The sequence below is a fragment of the Triticum aestivum genome, chromosome 5D (genome assembly GCF_018294505.1).
Source record: "Triticum aestivum cultivar Chinese Spring chromosome 5D, IWGSC CS RefSeq v2.1, whole genome shotgun sequence".
NCBI classification, from domain to species: domain Eukaryota; kingdom Viridiplantae; phylum Streptophyta; class Magnoliopsida; order Poales; family Poaceae; genus Triticum; species Triticum aestivum.
In genome coordinates this window covers 236,962,083-236,975,571 of record NC_057808.1, presented here as the reverse complement: position 1 = coordinate 236,975,571, position 13,489 = coordinate 236,962,083, and the positions used below count along the sequence as shown (strand labels likewise).

At 43.8% G+C, this 13,489-nt stretch overlaps 2 protein-coding genes across 4 annotated transcripts; both read left to right on the top strand.

The window, feature by feature from the left end:
- Positions 1-901: 901 nt before the first annotated feature.
- Positions 902-4,951, top strand: LOC123120390 (vacuolar protein sorting-associated protein 32 homolog 2). 3 transcript variants are annotated; one of them, XM_044540369.1, is made up of 8 exons: positions 902-1,177; positions 1,289-1,351; positions 2,200-2,337; positions 3,424-3,523; positions 3,736-3,821; positions 3,892-3,983; positions 4,348-4,462; positions 4,571-4,951. In XM_044540369.1, exons 3-8 carry the CDS (start codon positions 2,248-2,250, stop codon positions 4,739-4,741), a joined length of 654 nt encoding a protein of 217 aa, XP_044396304.1. In that variant the 5' UTR covers positions 902-1,177; positions 1,289-1,351; positions 2,200-2,247; the 3' UTR covers positions 4,742-4,951. The 3 variants fall into 3 exon arrangements, with proteins under 3 accessions (XP_044396304.1, XP_044396303.1, XP_044396305.1); XM_044540368.1 differs by having other exon boundaries at positions 1,289-1,406; XM_044540370.1 differs by lacking the exon at positions 1,289-1,351 and having other exon boundaries at positions 918-1,177.
- Positions 4,952-7,621: 2,670 nt separating this feature from the next.
- On the top strand, positions 7,622-13,092 carry LOC123120389 (ethanolamine-phosphate cytidylyltransferase). The gene is made up of 9 exons (XM_044540366.1): positions 7,622-8,142; positions 8,615-8,850; positions 9,697-9,878; positions 10,542-10,613; positions 10,795-10,862; positions 11,048-11,168; positions 12,098-12,163; positions 12,256-12,378; positions 12,696-13,092. Exons 1-9 carry the CDS (start codon positions 7,817-7,819, stop codon positions 12,765-12,767), a joined length of 1,266 nt encoding a protein of 421 aa, XP_044396301.1. The 5' UTR covers positions 7,622-7,816; the 3' UTR covers positions 12,768-13,092.
- The last annotated feature ends 397 nt before the right edge of the window (positions 13,093-13,489 follow it).

Below are 13,489 nucleotides of genomic sequence, written 5' to 3'. Positions count from 1 at the left end.
CACAACACACGATCATACGATCAGTAGGATACACGCACTAGGAGAAGGAGCAGCCTATGCTTTGGCCTGTGTTCCTTCCTCCCCAAAACAGCTCTTGGAGCAAGCTTGTACCTTCCACATATAAACCACACTCGGCAAGACTAGGGGTGTTATCTCTCCGGAGAGCCCCGAACCTGGGTATGTCTTGCGTCCCTCGCTCGCTCATGCCGACCTCGCCTCTGGAGCCCACCGGTGCCCTCGAGCCTCCTCCTCTCTTTAGCCATCCTTTGGCATCTGCCGTGCGCCCACCACGACAGGCGTCCAGGCGACAACATGGTTCGACGGAGCGTGAGAGAAGGTGAAGATGGTAGCTTTTTTCTTTTCTGTGGTACATGGCGTAGAAGCTGCACACGAACGTGTCGTTGGGGAGACGAAAACATCTTATGCATGATGCTACGTTACACATTCAATAAATGCCATGTAGGAGGGAACTTGCCACCTAGAGCATGACATGTGGGGCCAATCACTTAGATTGCCTATCAGAAGGTGTACACCGGCAGATTTGGGCTCGGTGTTGAGAATTTGTTCAGAAGTTGTGGTTCTGTGTTGAAAAACTCAAAAGTTGTGGTAAAGTGTTATAAGTTGCCTTTAAGTGTCATGTAAATAGCTCATTTAAAAAATATTCACCGTGCACTAAAAACTTTTAGTGTGTATTTGAAAAAAATAGTCATCATATATTACAAAACCTACAAAAAAATATGAAAAAAATCCAAAAAAAACAGAAGAAAACCCAAGATCAGAAAAGAGAAAAAAAAACGAAACAAAACAGCTGTACGTGGGCCGGCCCGTCTGGAGGAGTCCTCTGCGAAGCCGCAACTTATATGTTGCACGCGGGCGTCATATAGGATTGGCCGCCGCAGTGCATGCCACAGAGGTCTTTTCTCTCCTTGCTGTAAACGAAAAACGGCCCTCAGAAATTCGCAGCATCCGAATCGTGTCCGCCTCCACTCCACTAGATCACCGACCACCGTGGTCCTGCCCGCCCACAGCACACACTGTACTGCGCCGCCTAGGCCGACACCAGAAGCCATCTCCTGCTCCCCACGTCTCCACTCCGGCGAGAAATGCGGCGCCCTTCGGTTCAAGATGGGTTGACGCGGCAGCTCGGATCGGTGGCATCGACTCGGCAGTAAGACTGGTACGCGTGCGGATGCTGCCGTCGATTTTAATTCCCCGCCCACCCTTGCTTCCAAGTTTCCGGATATATAAGCGGGCGTCTATCTCTGCTGTTCCGGCTCCGCATTTGTAGCCTGCAGGAACTCGATTCGTCGGCGGGAGCCCGCGGATTTCCAGTTTGTCGTTGCGCAGGCAGGTGGGGAATTTTTTCTAACCTACCTTTGCGCTTTGAAGGGAAAATAGAAGAGGGGGTAAGATTGTTTCTGTTTCTGAGCCCTTTTTGTTTGCAAAGAGTGGGTGGTTCTTGAAGAAGAAAGAGGCCATGGAATAAATTATTGTGTCGAGAAATTTAGCAAGGCGCGTTTCATGCTTTATCGTAGAGCCAGCGCAGATGATATGGTCTACTAGCTTTCATCGTCACAACTTGCGTAGTTAGAGAATGGCAGCTCAACTACTCCACCGAAAAGGAAAATTAGATGGTTTAGTTTACCGCTTTACTTTATTGCATTTGTCTCAAGTAAGAAGCATGGAGTGATATGTCTCAAAATAGATGGGCCGGCTAATAGAGGTGTAGAATGTTTGCTTCCAGCTATGTACCTAGTGTCTTGTCAACTAACCATATGAATGCTGAGCGCAGCAAGATGCCAAATATATGTCTCGGATGCAACTCAAACCTAATCCCATATACCATCCAAGTGTTGTTTCTGTCATACTTACTCTTAATTTATTTATCCTTTTATTCTTATCTATGCATTTTCGAAAAACAAAGGTACCTGCTCAGCAGAAAGTGGTCGCAAGTAGGCAAACTGTAAAACATGGGGATGTGGCATCTATCCTAAGATGGTGATCTCACTGAAAGTGGCACTCTTTCTTTTTCATAAGCTGAGAATCTTCTGTCACATGCTAATGGCCCTGTCTGCCTTTCTCCTCCTACTAGTCTCAAGGAACCACCTTTCCCCTTACTTCTTCCCCCCTGATCCTCACCCAGACACCGCTACTGCAAACACCATTCCCATTCATATTCACCTATACCTTCATTCACAGGCCGTCATCATCTAAGAGCGAGGATCAGGAGAAGGGCGTGACAAGAAGATGCTGAAGAAACTGATATCGAAGACCAAGAGCAAGAAGAAGAAGGAAGCTGCCTCTTCTTCCCTCCCCACCTTGGATCGACTACATGAGGTCTCTCCACCCCTTTTTCCACTTAAATGTTTGCTTGTTTTTCTTATATCGATCAACCTTTACCTTCTGCTCTTCTGTTTCCTTCGAGTTGTCAAGATAGGGTTGGATTTTGGGCTTGGGAGTTAGGGGACGTTTCTAAATACTCCCTCCGTTCTAAAATAGATGAGCCAACTTTGTACTAACTTTGGTACAAAGTTGGGTCATCTATTTTGGAACGGAGGGAGTAATTCTCTTCAAGAAAATGTGGTCTTTAATTCGCAACAGAGCAATTGGTCACTTGTTAATGTGTAAACAAAGAAAAACCTCGATACCGTGTATCACCCAAGTGAATAGTAAAAGCTCGAGTACTGTAATGCAGATGTGGGTATTTCTGTATCCAATGGATTTCCAGAACAGAAGAGTGGAAGAAAACAATACTTAAAAGGTCTTCTCTTTGTAGATGGACAAACCTGCCAGTTGGTTGCAGATTTTGACCATTAGTTGTCATGTGTCTAGTTGGTTGAATTCAGGGTATGGTCAACTGTATCGTCCTAGTCAAATGTTGCTTAACTGTTTTGAGGACATATGATGCGGACATTGTTGTACCCTGTTTCTTGTTTTTCTACCAAAGTGATGTCAGCCTGAACCCCCCCCCCCCCCCCCCCCCCCCCTCCCAATGTACAACATAACCAATTCACACAAATCAATGAAGTATGTTTTCATGCACACAAAGATCATTGTCATTGTAGAAAAAATAACCTAATGCGAAGGCCAAGGAAAGGGAAACTTCAGATTAGGTTGATGTATTGTAGTGTTCATTCCCCTCTGCAGCCTCAGCTTAATTATACTCATCGATCCATCACGTCCTCACTTTCCTAATGTTGCGCACATTATTGCAATAGTAACATTTTTCACAGCAATGTCTGAGATATCTGTAGTTTATCGGAGAGAATTCGATAGCCTCTTGTATGTTCAGGGGCTTATACCAGCGAGACAAAAAGATAAATTTGAGTTTCTCAAGTTATGAATACAGCTAAATGCTAATTTGACTATCATATATTTTCGTTCTCAGTGGCTTATATGTTAATACTTTGCGGTAATGTGTAGACCCTAGAAATGCTGGAGAAGAAAGAGCGTTTGCTTCAGAAAAAGTCTTCCGCGGAAATAGAAAAGGCCAAGGACTATACAAAGGCAAAGAATAAGAATGGTAAGCCTAGTGGAAAATCTTTATTTGTTTGTCAGGTCTTACACAGAATCTATCAACACAAGGCAAAAACATAAACACTGCTAGTCTGTGCTTGCATGTCTAAAAAAGGTTTCTAGCTAATGGCTATTTGGTCCTGGAATAACAAGTAATGTTTCTTAGTTTTTTATATGGTTTTGTAACTTGAATGAGAAACGGCTTCTTCTTTGTTGCAGCTGCAATTCAGTGTTTAAAGAAAAAGAAGTTGTATGAAACACAGATTGAGCAGCTATCGAATTTTCAGTTGCGGGTTCATGATCAGGTAATGTAAGATACAGAAGTATTTCAATATATGCCCACGCATTAAACTGATAGGAGATTATTTTGTGCAGATTATAATGCTTGAAAATGCAAAGGCAACAACTGACACTGTTGATGCTTTGCGCTCTGGGTCATCTGCTGTCAAAGCTATTCAACAGTCCCTGTAAGAGTCCATCATCCCTCCTCTGTGCATTTCAGTGGCATTCCAAGGTGCAGGATTTCCATGTGCCAAAGGGCTTCACTTTACCTTTTCTATTCTAAAATGAAAATTTGTCCCCAATAGTTATTTCTGTCCAAGCTAGTTCAGGTTTGCTTAATTTTCCCCTCTTGTTTTCTTGAGTTTTTGCGCCTTCCAAGCTTAACTAGACCCCCGTTCATTGAAGGTTTCCATTTATAGTCTTGACATGCGCACCCAGCAGCAATGGCATGTATAAGCTACTCCTACCGAGCATAGATGTAGGAATGCAGCCCATTGGTTGCCGATATCCATACCTGAATGGGCTGACATATGTGGAATCCTTACGCAGGAGTATTGATGACATTGAGAATGCAATTGAAGAGGCGAACGAACATACGGAAAATATGAAACAGATACAGGATGCACTTGCTACACCATTCGGTGCTTCGGCTGAATTCGATGAGGTATGGTTTGGTTTATTTTTCCATTTGCACCAGTTTACCAATGTTTACTGTCCGGTGCATACCGTCAATTTTCAAGATGCATGATACATCGCTCCTTTCCCGAATCAGGACGAGTTGGAGGCGGAACTGGAAGACCTCGAGGAGGAAGAACTGGACCTGGAGCTGCCTGAACCGCCGCGGGGGACACACGTGGCGCCATCAACGTCGGCTGCGACTTCTCGACCGGCGGCTAGCGATTTCGCTGAACTGACCAAGCTTCAAGCAGAGATGGCGCTTTAGGGATCTGCTATAAAAATACTGCGCGGCTAGCGATTTCGCTGAACTGACCAAACTTCAAGTAAAGTTGGCGCTTTAGGGATCTGCTGTAAAAATACTGCGGTTTCGAGGGAATGCTGTCATTGAAACCTCAGAGGCTCACTGCCATCCTTGCGGCGTGCATGTAAAATTCAGGCTATGTTGAAGAGCATCCACCCCTGTTAATTTCCTGCATGCTGTTTGGCCTCTATCTGCGTGCAATGTCCCCTACACCTACACGTCCGTGGACGTGCCCGGGCACGTCCTTGGACGCAGCCAGGCCACCCCTCATACGTCCTGCCCGGCAGGAACATACCTCAAATTGGACTCTTCAAGTCCGGCAGTCCAAATTTATGCATTACACGCCATTGTCGCACTTAAATAATAAATGTTGGTGCCAAAAATACATAATGTTGTGCCTCTCTAATAGCCAACAACTTGCACCACGCGCGTGGGCGAACCTCGCATTAGTTTTGAGGTATGTGCTCTCCTTCATCTGGACCATCTCACCAACGACATTGGCAACAGTACCAAGTGCAAGCATTTACAGTGAGCCGTGCATTTCTGCTTAGCAAAGAAAAAGAAGTTGGTTGCAACAATCCCTAGTGAGCTTGAAGTAGCCGTCGTGTGCCTCCACTCCCTTAATTATGATCCACTCAAACTTCTTTATAGTATTTCTTAATTATTTTTTGCATTCATCCAGTTTCTTGTAGTTTTCTTCTACTATATAATTCAAGAACACATGCCTTTAATCCTATGATTTTTCTTATTTATGTGTTTTGATAATTATGTGGATTAAAGAGGCCCGAGTCACTTCTGGTCGTGCCTTATGTAGCCACCTCATCCCCATAGAAATTAGGGTTCCTTTAGCTTCCTCTGGCGCCGTCGCCGGTCCGCCTCATCTCCGATGGCATTAGGGCCATGGGGCGCGGTGAATCCTGACCCTTACCGGTGGGAGGGCTTCGTAAGACGTTCCTTCGAGTTTTGTTAGAGTTTGTGGCCTGCTCAGGAAGGCGAGACGGCGGGCGGCACCCTGGAGATGTAATAAGGTTCTTCCCGCATAGTCTCGTCTCGATGATGCGTCTACCGTCGTTGATGGGCGTGTGGAGGTGTGTCTCCTGTAGATCTGTCTTTGGTGGATTTGCTCGGATTTGGTCGTTGTTCGTCTACGTTCGTGTGTTTTCTGGTGCGCTGGTCCTATTGGGCCTTAGCACGACGATTCCCCCAATGTCTACTACAATAAATTTTACCCGACACCGACGCAGGGGGGGGGGGTGACGGTGGTGCGGCTTCGGCTCACGTCAGTGCTTGTATTCGCCGCTAGGTAGCCTTCTGATTTGGACCTAAGATCCAAGAAAAATAAAGTAACTCTTATGATTAAGAATTACAATGCAATCTCTTGAAAACACTTTTTTCGCGTATCAATCTTTGCTTAAATTTTTTTACTCCAAAGACTTCGGTAAAGAGGCTATAATTGGACCTAAGCAATGATGTTGTCACTCCTTCACCCACACGAACATTATAAATAATGGTTTTTGAAAGCGTCTTGATCTTTTTTTGGATTGTCTTCTTTAGGATCTTCCCTAGAATACGTGACAGACTTAAGACAATAGTGTTTTACATGCCCTAATTCTAAACTCGGAGCACCATAAGCCATGTGTGGAAAAAAAATGCATCGGCATTGAATGGACGGTGAAGGCTAAGTTCCAATGGTTCTTATGCCGAGGATGGATCGGCGGGCGCTGGTATGGTGTTAAGAGATGACAAGGGTGCTATCATTTTCTCTTCATGCAGGGAACTCTTTTCGTGTCGGGATGCGCTTGAAACTGAATTATGTGCACGCACGAATTCGCCATTCAAAGAAGTGACATGCCAGTGGAGATCGAGATGGACTCGCTTATTGCTGTGAAACTGATCCAAGCTAAGGATGTTGATAGACCGATCTACTCGTTGCTCATCAAGGAGATTAGCTTTCTCATGTATTTTCGTGAAAACATGTACTCCCTCCATTTTAAAATATAGTGCCCCCGTGCTTCCTGAGGTTTAACTTTGATAATAAATTTAACCAACAAGACCGACTGCGGCGGGAGAAAAAAATTATATAATTGAAAACTTCGAATACGAATTCACTGGTATAACTTTTGCTCCCGCCGCAGTCAGTCTTGTTGGTTATATTTATGGTCAAATTTGAAGCACGAGAATAGAGGAAGCACTATATTTTAAAACGGAAGAAGTATTACTCATGTAAGTCATAGCTAAAATAAAGTTAGCGATAAGATAGCAAAGTTTACTCGTTTAGAGGCAAGAATCATGACGTGGCTTGGTTCGGGTTGCTATCGACCTTGCTGCGATTGAATGTTAAGACCTTTTGATTTGAGTAATGCATGTTTTCAAAAAAAAAAGGAATGGACGGTGAAGGCGACCGTACATAGGGTCGACAATGCCACATTTTATCATACAATGTTACCAAACTTGTCTAAGGTTAGTTTTTTTAAAATGAAAGCCATAAGTTGGTAAGCCTAAGGGAATTTTACCACATTTTTATGTGTATCATGTAGGATCATAGTGTATTTTGCCTAAGGTATGGCTTAAACCAAGCATCCATCTAAGTTAATCAAACTTGCTTAACTTGAGATGCGGCAATCTTTGACAATCTTAGTCACAAACCAAACAGCCCAAAATATCCTGAATCTACAGGCGGGAAGTCGGCAAGAGCAAGACCCTCCGTACCGACGCGTGTGCCGACCATGATAGCTCCTCTAGGCTATGGCGCACCGACGCGTGCGTAGAGGGACCACTGACACATCGGTCCCACGCGACAGAGGCTCCCGCATCTTCCCTGCTAAACCGCAGCCCCGCTACGCACACGCGGCAAAGTTACACCGGAACCGCATTCGCAGGCCGCTTTCGTCGCCGCCAGCACCACCACGCCTCCTCAACCTCCCATGGTGGTTGCCCCCCGAGCCGCACGCCCCAACCACCCCTAACCCTAGATCCCGCCACACTCACCCCGCACACGCACTCTCACTCTCCCACTCCGCCTGCTTGTCAGTTGTCACTATGGAGGCCGGGAGCAGCAAGGCCAGGCTGGCGGTGGCGTGCGCGATCGGCGGAATCGTGCTGGGCGCGGCCGTCGTGGCGCTCCACGTCGCCGGGCCCGTGGCCGTCCCGGGCCTGCCCCCGCTCGACGCGCTGCGCCGCCGGTTCCGCCGTCGCCGCCGCCCCGTGCGCGTCTACATGGACGGCTGCTTCGACATGATGCACTACGGCCACTGCAACGCGCTGCGCCAGGCGCGCGCGCTCGGCGACCAGCTCGTCGTCGGCGTCGTCAGCGACGACGAGATCACCGCTAACAAGGGGCCGCCCGTCACGCCGCTCAACGAGAGGTGCTAGGTCGTTAATTACCCCGTCCCTTTGTGTAGCGGCTGTCGCCTTTTTAACTCCCACACGTGGTGAGGTGTTCTCACGCATCCGCACAGCTTGCTCCAGCATTTCATTGCGTTTTCTTTTTTGAATTTTAAGTTTTTAACCCCTGGCCAAGTAGATGCTACGATGTCAACGCTTGAGCTATGTTTGCCTAGATATTGCTGGAGAAACAATTGCTGCACGGCACGAGAGATTTGAATTGTACAATTTGTGTTCCATTTAGTATTTAATGGATTTATGGGCACTGGATAGACTGTGATAATGCGCTAAATATCCGAATCATAAATGTGTGTGCAAATTATGTAGCACTACTTTAGTTACATTTTTTTCCACCTCCCACTAATTATCCTATAAACTCTCATGTAACTAACGCTGTGGGTAGTAAGAATCTGCAATTTGTTATTTCTAATCTTTCCTTTCTGTGTAATACAGAATGGTGATGGTGGGCGCAGTGAAATGGGTGGATGATGTCATTCCAGACGCGCCGTATGCCATAACTGAAGACTTCATGAACAAGCTATTCACTGAGTATAATATAGATTACATCATCCATGGCGATGATCCTTGTCTGCTCCCAGATGGCACCGACGCATATGCCCTTGCCAAAAATGCTGGCAGATATAAGCAGATTAAAAGAACTGAGGGAGTGTCTACAACAGACATTGTCGGTATGGATTCTGCTTTTGTTTTCTGTTCCTGTACTTTACTGTTAACATTTGCTTTACCATAACAAAATTGGAGTCTGAAACTTCTATGGCAAGCGGATATCTAGGCTCTAGTTCTGAGTTGCAATTATCTTTGAGAACCAAATCTTATAGTGATCTCCAATATTGCAATTTATTATTGATCAACTAGAAACCTATTTGTTGATGAGACTATCATTCACTAGATTTTCTTTCCCGATTTCTTGTGGTGCTCCACTTTTATAAAGCACTCGAAATAGTGCCATATTATTATGAGCGCAAGGAAGGAACAATCGAATAGGTTGTCCCCAGGAGTCACCCTTTTCTTGTTCCAGGCATCACATCCAACATAAGGGCCTCTTTGATTCGCAGGATTTTGAAAACGCTGGAATAGGAAAAGTGTAGGATTGGAGTGGCATGCCCACTTGAATCCTATAGTATTAGCAAGCAGTGTTTGATGCCACAGGAAAAACAAAGGAATTGTAAAAAGTGGTTGGAGTGGATGTTAGATTTCCTATGAGATATAGTACAAAAGATTCCATAGGAAAAAAAATTATGGGATCTAATCCTATGAATCAAAGGACCAACATAAGAAAAATTCCTAAGGATTTCAATCCTCCAAAAATCCTATATAACTCCTTTGAATCAAAGGAGTTCTTAAGTTGCTGCTATATGATTATTCTATTTACTGGCCTGGATGCTATGGTCGCATGGAATACACATTTATCTTGAATTTTTGGGAACCAATGAATTGCTCATTTATAGTGAAGAAACTGCTTATGGCAGTGAAAATATTTATTCTCACTGTGAAATCATCTTTTTTCATTGCAGGAAGAATGCTTCTTTGTGTTAGAGAGAGATCAGTTTCTGATAGGCACAACCACTCTTCACTACAGAGGCAGTTCAGTTCTGGGCATGGTCAGAAGATTGACGATAGTGGGTCTGGAAGTGGAACTAGAATATCTCATTTTCTTCCTACATCTCGGCGGATAGTTCAGTTCTCAAATAGCAGGGTATAACTTTCTCATGAATTGAATATTGTTTATGTTCTTTGATGAATATTCTACGAGGCACCACAGCACGGCTTAGCAGTTGGCACCTAGTCTTGATCTTAGAAGCAACTTCTAGGTATGTTAGTCCTTCTGAAAACTGCACTTTTTTCATGGTGAGATTGTGTGAGAGAGTGCTACCTTGAGTTCCTCTTGTAGTTCAAAGGTACTCCGTATGTGCTAAATGTCCGATGACCGATATTTAACTTCCTGGAACATCAGTTTTTGCATGTTCATGTAGTTATTGGACATAATAAAGATATTTTCTTCGGTGGGAGGGAGTACAGAGCGCCTGCTCTACTGTTAACTTGTGCCCTGTCAATTAGTTAATTGCGATCTGATTGCGGAAGTGTGGCAGCAATAGATGAATTGTTTAATAGTACTTAGACAAGTTCAGGGGCGATTCTCGCATCCACAATAAAACATCCAATCCTTGAAGTATCAGAAAAAAACCATATGTTTGTTATTCAGTTATCTATTACATGAGCATACAGTGTAACTGTATGTTTGTTTCATTTCTGTAAATGTGGTGATAATAAGTGCTTTTTAACTGAATAAAACTGTTTCCCTCTTTCCAAACTTTTGCTACAGTTCATTCTGTATTGACTGTAAGCTTTACCAATGTAGGGTCCAGGACCAGATTCTCGGATAGTTTACATAGATGGTGCATTTGATCTGTTCCATGCTGGGCATGTTGAGGTAAATACAAGAAGGAAAACATCATCTGTCTCAGCATTCAGCCGCACTTCCCATATTCGCATGTTGGCTCTACTTATATTTTTTCTTCTTATTGCAAGGAAGCAATAAAGCAAACTGAACTTTCCTTTCCAAATCATAGCACTGCAAACTTTCTTTTCTATTTATAGTTTCTTCTACGTAGATATTGCGACTTGCTCGAGGGCTTGGAGATTTCTTGCTTGTTGGTATTCACACGGATCAGACCATAAGGTAATATACGATGGTTGCTTCCTCTTCTCTTCTTCCAATCCTTTACGAGGTACAGTATGTGTACGGTTTATTCAATTGTCCAAGTTTACAATGTGCATTTGTTTTGAAGCCTACCATTTCTACTTAGTTCATTCAACATTATATTCAGTCTAGATTTTGCTGTTGATGTTTATTATATTGGTTAGTTCTACACGAGGACCACATCGCCCAATCATGAATCTTCATGAGCGAAGTTTGAGTGTCCTAGCCTGCCGTTATGTTGATGAAGTAATCATTGGTGCTCCATGGGACATTTCAAAAGACATGGTGAGTTGCCTACTCTACTCTAAACCATGACATTATCTTATTGTAGTATAAAATGCTTGATGTATTCGTTGTACTATTTCCTCGAACACTGCACTTAAGGCTAGTCATTGAGTGCCCACACTCTGCTAAGGATAAGAAACATGTATCCTAGCACGTCGAGCCGTCTTTCTAAGGCTCAGTTAGTCTGCCTTCTCCTTGGCCTCACCTATGCTGGGCTCTGCCTCAGCAGCTGTGCTTGGTCTACACACCATATCAGTGGCTTTGCTGCTTCGCCTGGCTGCGCTTCAGTGTGATACTTGTCATGATTTGTGTTGAAGTATTTATTTGCTGAGAGTTGTTTTTTCTTCCAAAATAGTCTTCTACTCCCTCCGTTCCTAAATATAAGTATTTTTAGAGATTTCAATATGGACTACATATGGATGTTATATTTAGGAACGGAGGGAATAGCTCTTTAAAGGAGATAGAAATGTAGAATAGGGAGGTGGGAGGGGTGAATAAACCACCGTCATTATTGTAGCCACTGCCCCCATCAACTCTACTATTTGCAGTACCAATTACTAAACGGATCCATTCGTACACACATTGCATAGAACATGACACTTACGCTGTGCCAGTAAAACTCACAATTCCACATGAGCTATTAAATTTTGATAGAAATACATGCTGGCTTGGCCTGGTCCCAAGTTTTACTTTGGTGGCACAAGTTTTTTTTTTCACAAGCTAGTATAGTTAAAGTCAGTAGACATTCTTTCTTTCTTGGCTTGGTCCCAAAGTTTAGTTATGTCAACTAGGTTTGAGGTAGATATATGTCAGGACTGTGGATTGAACCAAATTATTTAAAATCATGAGCTGCAATTTTAGCTATGAATATCAGGTCATATTTGTGGGGGTTTATGCCAGGAGTTCTCTAACTTCATTTTTCTGTGCAGATTACAACATTTAATATTTCATTAGTCGTTCAAGGAACAATTGCTGAGAACATGGATTTTGCAAAGGTAATCACGTAGAGTTTCTTTTCCAATAATATTTCTTAGAAAATCCTAATGTGGAACATAACATTCGTTATTTACTATGGCCATTCGTGCAGGACGAGTCACATCCATATGCTGTCCCAATGGATATGGGTATTTTCCGCAGATTGGAAAGCCCTTTGGATATCACTACTAGTACTATTATAAGGAGGATAGTTTCTAACCATGAAGCCTACCAGGTAACTACCGTAGTGTTGTATCAGATTGCTGGGCTGAATTTGGTCTCTTATCAATAATGTGATTTTTCTTTTGTCTTCTTATCAATAATGTGCACACGTGAGCTGTTTTATACTGATGTTATGATAATGAATTGATGCTCTGGTGAAGCTTTCTCCTGTGTGTAGTTTTGTACTTATGTACATTAAATATTTGTCTCCTGGGACCAATATTTCCTGCTATGTCTTATGCTCTGTTGTTTGATGTGGTTCCCATTTATGCTGGTCCATTGATCTTGTGTGGTTTTTACTCACTTTCTCTGTGGTGTTGCTTTGTGCAGAAGCGGAATGAAAAGAAGGAAGCCAGTGAGAAGAAGTACTACGAGAGTAAAAACTTTGTCAATGGAGAGTAGTTTGTGAACATACCCCGTCACAAATGCAACCAACCATCTGGTGTTCCACAGGTTTATTGTTTATGTTACCTTTGTCATGTTGATGATATAGGCTTAGGTAGCTTGTGATGCAACCACGCCTAGTGAGATCCAGGCAGTGGTGGTGTGCTGGAGGGGGAAGGTGTTTCCTCCGTCCACTTTCAGTCTCCATCTTTCCTGGCTAGGGCCCCTGTTTATGGGCCTTCGCTGCCTGCTGTTACCACAAGTTCTAGTTGTGGCCTGTAGTTTCATAACTGTGGTACAGTATGAATGTTAGGTTAAATAACTATTTGCTGTTGTTGCTTTATTTATGCCTCCCGATATATGCGGGCACCGTATGCAGTCCTTTTCTAGTACATTCGGAGAGTCCTCTTCTGATCTTGAGCTGAAAAATGGACTAACTGATATTGTACGTGTGGGTCGGTGATAGCAACTGCGTCTGATGGTACACCTGGATGAATGGTTCCAACGTCGGTTGGTGACATCTCGGTATCTGATGGTATCATGATGTGGATATGTAGATCACTGAATCTTGACAAAATGGTCGCTAGCACGAACACTGGAAGGCTGCCAAGTTGCTGCGCTTTGCTGGTTCAGCCTGGTGCACATTCGTCGCCATGGATGAAAGGGATGTGCTACCTGTGATCTCCAGACAGCACATCTGGGCATGCTCTCCTGTGAGCGACCTACACTGTTTCTAGCCA

Coding starts and splice junctions, on each gene's coding strand:
- LOC123120390 (XM_044540369.1), top strand. CDS start 2,248: ATGCTGAAGAAACTGATATCGAAGACCAAGAGCAAGAAGAAGAAGGAA. Junction 3,524..3,735: donor AAAGGCAAAGAATAAGAATG/GTAAGCCTAGTG, acceptor TCTTTGTTGCAG/CTGCAATTCAGTGTTTAAAG. Junction 3,984..4,347: donor AAAGCTATTCAACAGTCCCT/GTAAGAGTCCAT, acceptor ATCCTTACGCAG/GAGTATTGATGACATTGAGA.
- LOC123120389 (XM_044540366.1), top strand. CDS start 7,817: ATGGAGGCCGGGAGCAGCAAGGCCAGGCTGGCGGTGGCGTGCGCGATC. Junction 10,863..11,047: donor CACACGGATCAGACCATAAG/GTAATATACGAT, acceptor TATATTGGTTAG/TTCTACACGAGGACCACATC. Junction 11,169..12,097: donor GGGACATTTCAAAAGACATG/GTGAGTTGCCTA, acceptor TTTTCTGTGCAG/ATTACAACATTTAATATTTC.